The sequence below is a fragment of the Poecilia reticulata genome, linkage group LG20, assembly GCF_000633615.1.
Source record: "Poecilia reticulata strain Guanapo linkage group LG20, Guppy_female_1.0+MT, whole genome shotgun sequence".
Taxonomy (NCBI): Eukaryota; Metazoa; Chordata; class Actinopteri; order Cyprinodontiformes; family Poeciliidae; genus Poecilia; species Poecilia reticulata.
Window position 1 is genome coordinate 312,023 of NC_024350.1, and position 13,316 is coordinate 325,338.

Here is a 13,316-nt window from a genome sequence, read left to right on the forward strand (position 1 = left end):
GGTTGTTGTACCAGTAGCTCACAGATATTTTAAGTTTTGCGTCTTTTTCATGGTACAGATCTTGCAGCTTTGGGTAAAAACAATAGGAGCAAGCAGGACCCGGAACCAATCTATGTGGCATAAATTCAAACGGAAATACGTCACCACCTCTCGTGGCATATACCCCATTTTGCGTCTCATTGTAAGAGTGTAATGTAATAATTTTTTATTATTATTATATATATTTTTTAATCTCTTTCTCTTTCTTAATGTTTATTCAATGTTACATGATTCTGTGTTTGTTTTTAATTATGTAAAGCACTTTGAAATGCCTTGCTGCTGTGCTATACAAATAAAATTTGATTTGATTTTGATTTGAGTAAAGATAATGCCAGTCACGTAGCATAACATTTTATTCAATATTTTACACCGACAATGTCACTAAAATCAGTTGGTCTTGTAAATCTTTAAGCAACCATGAGTCAACAATGACTGGGGCAGATTTATTTGTAGTACACTAAACTTATTAGGAGAGGGCTCACCTTTAAGGTACGCGAGTGGAAAATTTCAAAATCAAACGTTTTTTGCAACTCAGGTGTGGGAAAATACGCCTCCTTCCAATATTAGAGGCGTATCCCCCCCGATTCCTACGCCTATGGCTGCAATATATTAATGTAAATAGTTAATGAATAAAAATGTCAAATGAGCTAATTTCTCAGAAAATAGGATACGTTTCATGAGGGAGGAGACAGAGACTGGAAATTTGCCTTTGCAAGTGTCTTGTATTGATAGTGAAAACATTATATACATATTAACATCAGTGAAATAATCTGGAAGACAATCAGTTCCCATCTGCAAAAGAACTACGGCTTCAGAGAACATATATTTTCCCCGACGCATCCAGCTAAAGCTACACAGGGAAGGTTTGACGACAATAAGGTGGATAAAAACTGAGAATCTTCAGACATGTTTGGTTTAAGAAAATATTTTTTTTTAGAAAATGTGTATGCAGTGGTGGTTTTGATATGGGCTACCTGGGTAGTTGCCCAGGGCAGCATAAGTAAGGGGTGGTCCACCCGAGAACTAGAAAATAAAATATATCTTAACTGTCAGTTGTCCACTGAAGAAGATTGCTACTACTTGTATGCATGCTTAGTGGAATAAGTTTCTCTTAGTTGCTGTACTGGGAGCTTACATTACCTGCTTTCTGCTAAAAAAAAAAAAAAAACCTTAAAAGAAAATGTATATTTTCTTGCATTTGAATTGGTAGAAGTACAGCAGAAGGAGGGGCTTACCCAGTGGAATATTTCTGCAAGCACAACTGCTTGCATGTTTATATTTCAAGCTTGCAAAGTTAGGCATGGTGAGTGTGATCAGTCTGATTTTTTTTTTTTTATCATTTGACAGTAGTATTTATGCATTCACTTAGTTAAATATTTTTATTCAATTACCATTTTGTAGATAGCAGTGTCACTAACATTAAAACAGAAGTATGTAAGTTTTACACATTTTTTTTTCTTACATATTTGTTGTCACCATGTCCAACAAATGACAGTACGGGACAGATTATCTGTGAAAAAGCTGAGCTTCTCCCAGTGGTGCTAACTAGAAACAACTAGTCAGAGCCAGGACTCGGGTCAGTTACAGTGGCACCACTCATCCTCCTGCTCTGTGCTCTGCTGCAGAGAGCAGAGCCTGTGGTGACTTCTCTGTCTAGTTCAGTGTTTCTCCATCCTGGTCCTCAGGCCCCCTATCCTGCTTGTTTTAGGTGTTTTCCTTCTGCCACACCTGAATTGTATCTCTGGTTGATTAACAATCTTCTGCAGTACCTCATGGTACTGCAGAAGATTTGCATGACCTTCATGCAGTCATTTGAATCAGCTGTTCTGGAATAGAGGCACAGAGCAGGGGGCCTGAGGACCAGGGTGGAGAAACACTGGTCTAGTTAGTATGTACACCGATGACAGCAAATTAACGGGTTTCCTGTAATGGAAAATTGTTTCTCCACCATTTAGCAATGAGTACATGAGTGTAATTGACAGCGCTAAGACTCTGCTCCTGGTTCTGATTGGTTGTTTTTGAACAAAACCGGTCCATCTTTTCAGACGGCAATAGCAGCTCTGGGAGGAAATGGAGATTGATCTTTTCACAGATTATCTGTTTCATAGAATACTGTCATGGCATGGTAACATTTTTAGCAAATACGTAAAAAAAAACAACCTATTCTTCTACCAAGACTATGTTTTTAACATGTTTTATATATAAATATATAACAGCTTTCGCAATTTGTAAGCAGGTTTTTATTGGAAAAGATACGGACAAAGAAATAAATAGTAATTGAAGCTTTAAAATATTGAAATGTATCAAACTATGTTTAGACAGTTATTAAACTTACCCTTTAGTGAAGCAGACAGATCTCCGGCTGTGGGGCTGAACAATATCCAAAATTGAGCCGTACCGCAACAGGGTTTTAGGTTTAAGGAGATAAAGTTCCATGTTTATATTCATCTGAGGTTCCAAGTAGTCTTGTATTTGTTGAACAGATAGGTCTTTGTTCTGATTAGTCTTCCTTTGAGAATCCATTTGAGTCTCGCGTTTATACAAGACATGAACATTGGGGTTGTCTTCTGATGGCTGGTCAATATTCTGACATTTATATCTCAAGACAGAGGACCGTTCAGGAAACTCACTGTCCGTCACATGGGAAAAGGAACAACCCTAGAATGAGAAATTTTGTTAAATATTCCATGTATGCATGCAAATTACAAAACAGATGGGTTTTACGAAGAAAATATTACACCTTATCAAACAAAAAGTTTAAATACTGTGAAACATGACATTCACCACAGTCATCACAAATAAACATGAAGCCAAATTCTAAGTAACAGTAACTGAAATAGGTTTCCAAAATTGGGAACATGAAATTGTCCAAAAATGTTTTGGTATGGTGAAACATTAAAGAGTTTCTTTAAATTGGATGAAAGGCTGAGTCTTCCCTCCACCAAACTTCATTCAACACAGTGCAGTCAGGTAGGTGCTGCTCTCCAAGCAAGTCCCAAAGCCAGACTCATTCACTGGATTGTCAGAGAAAGAGGCAGGATTTGTTAGCCAAGTTGATGTTGTTCCCACTTGGTGTAATACCACAAAACGTTTAATTAAAAGCAGCAGACTCTTTTGTACCCACAGCAATCAGGTCTCTAAATTTGTGAGTTATAATTCTGTTTTATATAATAATAAATTTATTATTTATTATAGTTTGATCTTCACTTTTGCAGATCAAAAGTTATCAAAAGCTCATGACTGCATCAAAATCTGACCAGTTGTCATAAAACATAGGGTAAAATAACTTCCACACTCTGTGTATCAATTGGTGATACCACCTCAGCCCTGTTTGCATACAACTGGCTCTAAATCACATATGCAGCGTCCAATTTACATTGTACTCGATATAAGTAACTTTTGATGATCTCTAAACATGTCAGTAGGCCAATGTTGGAATTTGACTCCAATGCGCTCTCTACATTATTCCAACAGCTATATCTCCCTGATACTTCATCCAATCTGCACCACAATTTATTGTGCATCAATAGGGAGCATTGTTACACACATTGGTGTGGTAGTTTGATGACATCAGTTTGATGGCATCATCTCACTTGGAGAAGAAACTGAGGACCATTGGGTGACTCCTCCAGCTTCTCTCTGTGTATGATATAGAAGACTGAAACTGTATCTACAAACGCTTGATAATCACACGACATATTAAAAAGCCTAGAGGAAGTCCTTGCCAATCATTTGTCATCAAACAGGAAGTGAATATAACACCTTTGACTCATATTGAACTGGACTGAAGGCCATTTGGAAAATGTGACAAATGTGCTGCACAGTGGTCAAGTACATGAATGGCATAAGGGCAATAACAACAGCATCAGTGTGCCGAAGCTTCCATGATCTGTGCAAGGCTGGAACGGCACTGAGCTATGAGCTGCCAATGCTCGTAGCTCATTAGATGCAACATTAAATGCAATGTTTTTTCCAATGCCGCTACTTGAAGTGGCATTTTTGAGAGCTTAACATGTTCAGCGAAAATTGTTCGCCAAGAGAAATTTTCAGATTTCAATGGAATCAAAAGTGGGAATGGCCAAACTGCTCTATGCAAATCTATTTCATAAATAGTTCACACTTAGTTTATTGTTAAGCAGGAAGAAATATTCTCAACAACACCTTTTGTGATTTTAGATTAAATTTTTTTTTGATTTTTTGGCCTACAAGTACTTTTGAGTTGAAGATTTTGACCAATGTTAACGAATATAAATCACTATCTAGGCTCTACCTCTGGTTAGAGACCAGTCAACTCACAGTAAAGCTGACATTACAACCCTTTATCTGTTTTAAAACACCAACAAATATTACCTTGTCACTTGTCTGGATACTTGAATTTTCTGCAGACATTTTAGCAATCAGGAAATAACGCAGTCGTGAATTTGGAACCCCCACCTACAAAAGGAATACAACAACAATAAAGATGTCGGAATGACTTTGTTGAAAGTCATTCCGACAACAAAGTTGGTAGTAATCAGATCCATCAACCGCAAAACACGTTTAAACACATTCAGTTCAATTCAATTTATTTATAGTGGATCGATTCACAAGTGTCATCTCATGGCACTTTATAAAAAAATAATTTTAATTCAATCAAACATACATAACTTGATAACTTGCATCAATTCAAACTGATCCAACTCATCAAGCAATATAGTAGGCTCAATTAATTATTCAAAGTACCTTAAGGAGTTTCTGTCTAAAGAAACCCAGTAGACTGCATCGTGTCATTGACTTCCAGCATTTGCTTCTCCTGCATGAGCATGTAGTGACAATCAATAGCATTGTGCTATTGACTTTACAGCAATCCCTCATACCGAACATGCATGTAGTGTATAGTGACAGTGGAGAGGAAAAACTCCCCTTTAGCAGGAAGAAACCTCCAATAGAACCAGAACCTGGCTCAGTACAAGAGGACATCTGCCATGACCAACTGGAAGAGTGAGACTATCAGACTATTCAGTTCACTCTGTTCGTGGACTATGGACTTCTTGACCACCATTTTGCAACATTTTATCAGGACTTTTTCTCATTTTAGCAAATGGTGACACCATATTATGACTTTGGAATGCGTCTGGACTAAACAACACAAAACAATGTTCAACTCTAAACACAAAATCATCAAGCTGGACCAACAAGTCAGTGCTTCAGTAACAGGCTTAGCTCAACACAGTGAACAAAATGATGAGAACAGCAGTAGCTTGTCTGAACTTGAGCTGGAACCAGAGCTTGCTAAAGCTCTCCAGGTAATGACAGGGTTATGTTGAAAATCAGTGAGAAGCTGGAACCTCTGGCAAAGACGGTCACATCGCATACAACCGATCTCCAGAGGAAGCTGAAAGCAGGGTGCTACAGCTAGAAGAGGTTAATAAGCCCCTCACTGCTAAAGTACGAGCCCTGGAAGAGAAAGTCAAGACCCTCGCAGTGACAATTTGGAAAATGGGGGGATAGAAGAATGTGTGTAATTCAATATCCCAGAAGATGCAGTAAGGCAAAAATGCTTTGTAATGTTTGAACATTGGATGCCAGCTTTTCTCAACGTGAAATGTCAAGCCCTAGATTTCATCAGATGTTAAAGGCTAATTATACATCCTTATTAGATGCAATAAAAAAAGATTTACAGAGATGGTGCAGTCTTCCCCTAACAATACAATTGTTGTTAATACTGTTGTATTGAGGGTAGATCCTCACTGACTCTGCTCTCCCCAGCACAAGGACACTTTTAATTTGAGCCAGGTATGACAGATACAGGCTATAATATTTGGACATTCCATGATGAAGTATTTATTTGTGGGATCCTCCTTCATCTGAGTTAATCCAGATTAAATATGGCCTCCCCAGTAGCCACATACCTCTAAGATCAAGATTTTTTATCTTAAAAAAACTACATTTGCTTCTGATGCCACCTTATCTCCAAAAGAGAAGTTACTGTTTAAGTGTCCAGGTAAAAAGGTGATTAGCTGCTTTTATAATGTGCAGACTTGTGTTACAGTGACAGCTCCAGGTGCTGCACAAATATGGCAACTAAATTGGGTGTGGTTATTGAGGAGGAGATGCCATTTGGAATCATGCAAACAAACATCTATTTGTAATCAAGCCAAGCTTTTACAGTCCAAAGTTATTCACAGACTGCAAATTCTTCCTAGGAGGAGACATAAAATGAACCCTCAAACCTCTAACTGTCTTGAATGCAAGTCAGCGCTGGGTACATGTATTCATTGTGTTTGGTCCTGCCCTAAAATTCTGATGTATTGGTTAGATCAGTGTTTTTCAACCACTGTTCCTGCCGTGAGTGATCGTCAGGTGTGCCGTGGAAATTATTCAATTTCACTACGGTACCGTATTTTCCGGACTATAAGCTGCTACTTTTTTTTCTAAACTTTGAACCATGCGGATTGTAGCCCGATGTGGCTTTTCTGTGGATTTTTTCTTCAACCACCAGGGGGCTCTCTAGCAGGAAGTGAATCATTAGAAGTCAAAATTGTAAATCAAAGAAGAACGGCTAATTTTCATTTAGAACAACCACATGCTAGCAGCAGGCACGATGGAGAAATGTTTTCAAACTCATATCATGCAGCTTTTAAGTTGAGGGCTGTCGATCTGGCACTACAGGAGGGAAATAGAGCCGCTGCATTTAAGCTCGGTGTGAACAAAACCATGATTTGGCTTTGGAGACGGAGTGCTGCGTCCTTACAGCAGATTTATTAGGACGCCGCCCTCTGCTGGGTCCTGATGGAAAACCGAGAGCAGCTTCCAGTTTTTATTTTAATTTTTTTAATTGAAGGTGCTAGTATGGTATGCTCTATAGTCCGAAAAATACGGTAATTGRTTTTAAAAGATTTTTTGAAAATGAATTATCTGCAAATAATGCCATCTTTGAGTGTCTGCTGTAGCAGTGACTAGCGGCGTAATCATGTAACGTTCTTGTCACTAGATGGCAGTAGGTACAGAGCATTTTACATTACAACRAGAGAATTAGTGATACATGAATGTTACAGGTGGCGGTGAGAGCATTGAATCTAGAAAGACTGACGACAGTGATGGAAAAGACAGTGAAGCTCAGCAGTAGTTRGAAAGAACATGAGTCCATTTCCCACAACATGTCTGTGTGAAGTGAGCTTCTGAAGCCTGGTTACTATAAAAACTAAAAACAGAGAGAGACAGAGATGTTGAGGAAGAGCTTTGTCTTTCTTCAATTTCTGCCAGGAAATCAGATCTGTTTTTCTGGGTAAAATATACAGATATTGACATTTTGTACATGCAACTCTTCATATTGTAATAAGAAGTGAAATGTTTCCCAAATATTATTGCTTCTTTCAGAATAAGAATTATTTTCTGTATTCCGGCTATAAGATGCTTGTGGATTAGTTTGTAAAACACTTTGAAGTTTTCTACAACTTCTTTAAATTTAACACCACAGTGTTGTGGCTGTTCAGGTGTATTTTTGAAGTGGACATGTTAAGTGCAATTTGAAATAAGRAATGTAAAATGTGTTGAAAATGCATTTTTGTGTTGATTCCTATTCAAGAGACTTTGATAAGAATGACTATATATGTAATATAGGTGGAGTATCTTTGTTTCCATTTTTGGTTGGTGGTGTGTCTCGTGATTTTTTCAATTAAAAGAATGTACCTTGACTCAAAAAAGGTCGAAAAACACTGGGTTAGACATCTTGAAAGATTTTAAGTCTAAAAAAATTAGCATATTTGCTCAAATATGTTAATTTTAATAGGTATGGTTTAGAAACAAATGTTGGGTCTGGTCTCATAAAATTTGAATATTCCAAAAGAAATTAATAGAAAGGGATATTTTCAACAGAAATGTGAGGCATCTTAAAGGTACACGAAGCTTCTTTTACATGAATGAGGCAATTTGTTGGGTCTGGTGTCTCTCATCTTCCTCTTAAGAATATTTGATTATTATATCGTCATTTTTACATAAAATAGTCATCTGTAGTTCTTACATTTGTCGGGGAGATCATGCATTCCTGGTAAGTGTAGCCGCAGCCACTCAGGACTTTTATCAAATAGTCCCTAAAGAACAGAAGCACAGAGTTAAAACACATTCAATGCACACACAGTGTTTAAGAATTGACTTTTGTTTCATTGCTCACTGCAAAGAGATAAAAGGTCAAACTAAAAGAACTCATCTTTCATGTAGTGGCTCAGTCCTAGCAAAGATCAAGTCTCAGTGTTTTTCCATTGAAACAGTCTCCAGTTCTTAACTGGTTACTTAGCTGGAGTTCATACAACTCAGCCAGCACTCTTATAATTCTAGAGTTGGAAACATGATTCAGTAGCTGGGATGCATTTCTATACTGATGACCTGAACTGCTGGTTTAAGAAGATGTTCACAGATTCAACATAAACATATTGTGGTTTTATGATATAATTATTGCCCTTTGTCACCAATTCTGTTCATCATTTTTATGGACAGAATTTCTGTGCGCAGCCATGGTGTTGAGGGGATCCGTTAGGATCGTGTCTCTACTCTTTGCAGATGATGTGGTCCCACTGAAGTCATCAGGTCGTGATCTACAGCTTTCGGTGGAGCGTTTCGCAGCCAAGTGTGAAGTAACCAGGATCGGCGCCTCCAAATCCAAGGTCACGTGGTCTTAAGCCAGAAAAAGCTTCTCCGGGTCGGGGAAGATGTCCTGCTCCAAGTGGACATCTTCCTCCACCCACTACTTAAGCTGTCCCCCTGTCACCAGTGGACAGCTTAAGTATCTCAGAGTCTTGTTCACAAATAATGGAAACGTAACAGAAGATTGCTAGCTGGACACATTCATAAAGGAAAGTTCAGAATTATATAAAGTAAATAAAACACCTTCATAATCCCAAATATTCTGAAAAATATTTAGTTCATCCATTTTTAAATATTCATATTCTAACATCACTCTTGCTCTAACCATACTCTTAAAAAGCTTTACACAATAAGTATTATGTTCATTATTAATTTTAATATTTGTACTCTGATAAATTGCAAGCTTTGCTTGACCAAGAAAAAAGTTCAACAACTGTCCACTTTTCTTCTTTCTTTTGTTACATTAAAAAAACAAAAATAAAAGAATGTTCTGTGAAACTTTCTCCAAATGATTTATAAATATCTCTTAGTAATGTAAATAAATCCATTATTCTGAAACATTGTTCAAAGTAATGAAAGATAGTTTCTCTTAATGAACAAAAGGTACATTTATCGAAAACAACAAGCTTCATAATGGAAACTGCAATAATACCATGCAAATTTCTCCACTGTAAATCACCAGCATTTTTAGTCAAAGGTGGCTTATAAAGTAACCCCCATCCAGGTTTCACCCCAAAACCAACTTTAAACAAATCTCTCCAAGGAGTATCGTTTTTATCTTTTAATTTTACTTTATTCAAAGCCTTAACACATTTCATATACATTATCTTTCCATTCACAGGATCCAAAAATGTCCATTAATTTTTCTCCTTCTCTAAAAAAGTCCAGGACATTCAAAGTATTTCAATCATGGCTTAAAACACAACTTAAAGAAAAGATGTGCTTTATCAGGTGTTAGAAGTCCATCAAACCATCCCTTTATGAGTCTTTTGTCATCTTCTGATAACCTGACATTTCATGAATCTCCATCGCTTCCAAAAAAATCATCATTTTTTAAAACAACCATTATTCAACAAAACGGTATTGAAGTGCAAATATGCACTTCAATAATGTATTTATAAACACATTTCCTATGATCATACAATGATCAGAAAAGCCCACTGGACACAAAGTACATGATCTAAATATTTGCAAGTTTGCCCAAAACAATAAAACCTATCTAATCTTCCTAACAAAATATAATTCTCTTTACAATGAGCGTAAGAATATTGGCTTATATTTCCATTTTTAGAAGGCCACACAATAATATGTTTCAATGTTCTCCTCAAATGTATATGTGGCTCCAAATGATTCCTATCTAAATCATCTATTGGACAATTAAAATCACCTCCTAAAATTAGGTAATCTGTTGACACATAATTCATTAGTGTATTTACTAACTTTTCTAAAATAAAAACACGTTCACTTGAATTCACAGGACCATATACATTCAGTAAAATGTACCTTCATATTTTCATACTTAACAATAGCCTTTTACAATCTTCCAGATACAACATCTTCAGTTTCAATAGAAACTGGAAGAAAATGTCTTGAGAAAAGAATAGCTACTGCCGGACTCAGAACAAGATTTCCATCCCGTTCTTTCTTCCAATCAACTTCATTATCAACACTGTTATGAGTTTCTTGAGAAAAGCTGTATCAAAACATTTAGATTTTAAAAGTTCAAAGTACACAGCCCTTTTTCACATCCCTTGCACCATTAAGGTTTAAAGATGAGATTTTAAAACTACTCATAATCACACAAAAAAGATTGATAGAAAAAAGAAAATGCAACATCTTATCAGCTGTTTCTTAACTTTCCTGTAGCTAACTTTGCTGATTTGCTCCGACAGGAGCGTTTTCACAGCTGACACAATCTGACCGTGACGTGACAATGGACCTTACCACAGGGGCCATGTTTCATTGGCTAATGCCCATTTGACGTCACTGCGCAGCTACCATGTGCTTGACCGTCTCACAATCTCATGCTAATGTACATTGTGGACTAGCAGACCGACAGAAAGTTTTTGCGTCAGGACTCGAAAAAAAATGGTTCTCCACTGTCAGTGGGGTATCTGTCCAGGCTATGTCAGGTATCCTGATCGTATTTGTGGAACTAAAATTCACAGATTTCCAAAATCTGAAACGGAAAGTCTTGCTTGGATCAAAGCTTGTGCACGACCGCATTTGCAGCTCAACCGTCGTAGGATCAATAAGAACAAAGTGTCTGCTGGTGTAAGTATTATTGCTTTGCTTTCTTTGTGTTTAGTGAATGAAAAAATAAAGTCAATAATAAACACATGCATTATGAAAACCTTTTAGCCAAGTACAGCATAATGGCAGTACCGATACAACTTCTACATACTGAAGCCTGTTTGTTACAGCCTTACGTTAGCTGAACAGATCAATATGCAATGTGTACCGTATCTGACATACATTAAAGATTTTATTTGACCTGAAAAGGCTTTTTACTAAACTGTAATCGTGTTAGCCACACTAGCTTTTACTAAACTGTAATCGTGTTAGCCACGCTAGCTTTTACTAAACTGTAATCGTGTTAGCCACTCTAGCTTTTACTAAACTGTAATCGTGTTAGCCACGCTAGCTTTTACTAAACTGTAATCGTGTTAGCCACGCTAGCACCGAGTACAGTGTATAAGTCCTAGGCACATTCGAACCCTCAAAACCTTGAATGTCCGACTCACCCAGCCTTGCAAGAACAACATCCATCAGTGATCTTGTCTACGGCTATATTTATGCTGAGGGTGTGAGGATCTGCTGTTTTTCTCATCAACCGGTAGCTTTTCGCTGTGACTCGCACAATGCTGGAGGCATCGCGGCTCAAACACCTTGATGTCGTCCAAAAGAGATGACATGAACTTGTTGGTTTTCTTGTCCATTGTCGTGGCTGATATTTTGTGAAAATCCGGCAGAAATGCTAAACTAATCGACTCAGAAATACTCTGCAGAGAGTCGAAATGAAAAATGCCATGTTTACACATAGGAGCTAAGCTGTTAATGTGAGACATGAAGTCACGTGGGACTTTCGAGGGGTGTTTCTGGGTGGAGCTTGGTAAGGTCCATTTCTTCATCAACACGTCTTCGCTGATGAAAGGATGTTCTTTTTTGCAGGGTTCATTAAGGGGAAAGCAGTAGTTTGTGTGCTTCTCATAACAATTCCCGTCTCAACTACGCTGTTCACCTTGTCAATCGAGTCCAAAAACATAACCACATTATTCATCCTGGAGGCTGCCTTCACACTTTCACACCTGACAAGTTCCCCAACAGCCAAACCACACTCCTGAACTGAAAAATCCACGCCAACTGGTATTTTATTATCATGTGGATGCGAAAGGCTCTTAAAGCCTGCAGAACCGCAACTTTTTCCGGCTTTGCACCGAGCTAAAAGCCAAAAACGACACTATTGAGACGCCAGTGAAAACAGAATGTTTAAAGTGCGAAACAAGTGAATCACCACTGTAAAGAGTGAAGTTCAAATCTTTAGAAAACCTCACATTTGTTCTCCTTCCTCCCCACACATGCACCAGATACACATGCTCACACAATAGAGAGAGAGAGAAAGAGAGAGAGAGAGAGAGAATGAGTGAGAGAAGGAAGAAGAGAGGAAAGGATAGGCGGATATTCTTCATCATTACCTGGCTGAGGAGCTCTCAAAACCTTTGACATTTTCCAGCATGATGTATGTTGGCAGCTTGCAAAGCCTGAAATCATATTGGCAAAAGAAAATTGAAAGAATTCTGCTAATTGGATAAGACACGCTTGCAACTTCCTGGACAGTCATGTGGGAACAGTGTTTGAATGTACACATCATCTCTCTCTCTCTCCGTCCCTCCTTGAGGGTTCCTCCAGTATCTTGGCTGTGCCTAGAACTGCACATTTCTGGACTGAGATGTCTGATGTTGTTCCTGGGATCTGTTTTAGTCACTGCTCCAGTTTGGGGGTGACTGCCCCGAGGGCCCCGATGACCACAGGCACCACTGTGGTCTTCACCTTCCAGGTCTTTTCCAGTTCCTCCCTGAGGCCCTGGTATTTCTCCAGTTTCTCCTTTTTCCTGATGTTGTAGTCACTTGGTATTGCTACATCCACCACAACGGCTTTCCTCTGTTCTTTATCCACCACCACAATGTCTGGTTGGTTCGCTATTACCATCCTGTCTGTCTGGATCTGGAAGTCCCACAGGATCTTAGCTCAGTCATTCTCCACCACTTTTGAGGGTTTTTCCCCACTTTGATCTGCACAGATGTTCCTGTACACTATGCCCGCCACTTGGTTATGTTGTTCCATGTTCGCTTTGCCTGCCAGCATTTTGCACCCAGCCAATAAACATATATATATATATATATATATATATATATATATTCCTTCTTTGTGTGCTTTGGAGTTTCTGTGCTGATAAATTTTTTTGCGAAGTGATATAAGCTGGTTAGCTCTTGAATTGTTACAAAATAAAGCTGTATTTCCTCCTTCAGCCCACTGGCTGCAATGTTGACACCTTGAGATGCCATGAGACCTAAATTCTGAACATCATGGCATGGAGTGCATCCCAGTTTTCCATGTCTGACATATAACCATTCATTTTAGCTTTTAAACTGGTT

The 13,316-nt window shown here is 38.1% G+C and overlaps 1 protein-coding gene across 2 annotated transcripts in view; it reads right to left on the reverse strand.

Annotated features, from left to right (window-relative positions):
• Positions 1 to 13,316, reverse strand: part of trdmt1 (tRNA aspartic acid methyltransferase 1) — a 46,068-nt gene that overhangs the window by 21,695 nt on the left and 11,057 nt on the right. The window contains exons 5-8 of one of the 2 annotated variants that reach the window (XM_008438255.2): positions 12,357 to 12,422; positions 8,042 to 8,111; positions 4,390 to 4,473; positions 2,375 to 2,697 (exon numbers count right to left, since the gene is read on the reverse strand). In XM_008438255.2, coding sequence (XP_008436477.1) covers positions 2,375 to 2,697; positions 4,390 to 4,473; positions 8,042 to 8,111; positions 12,357 to 12,422 — 543 coding nt within the window. The remainder of the gene's footprint in view (positions 1 to 2,374; positions 2,698 to 4,389; positions 4,474 to 8,041; positions 8,112 to 12,356; positions 12,423 to 13,316) is intronic. The other variant, XM_008438256.2, reaches the window with a different exon arrangement.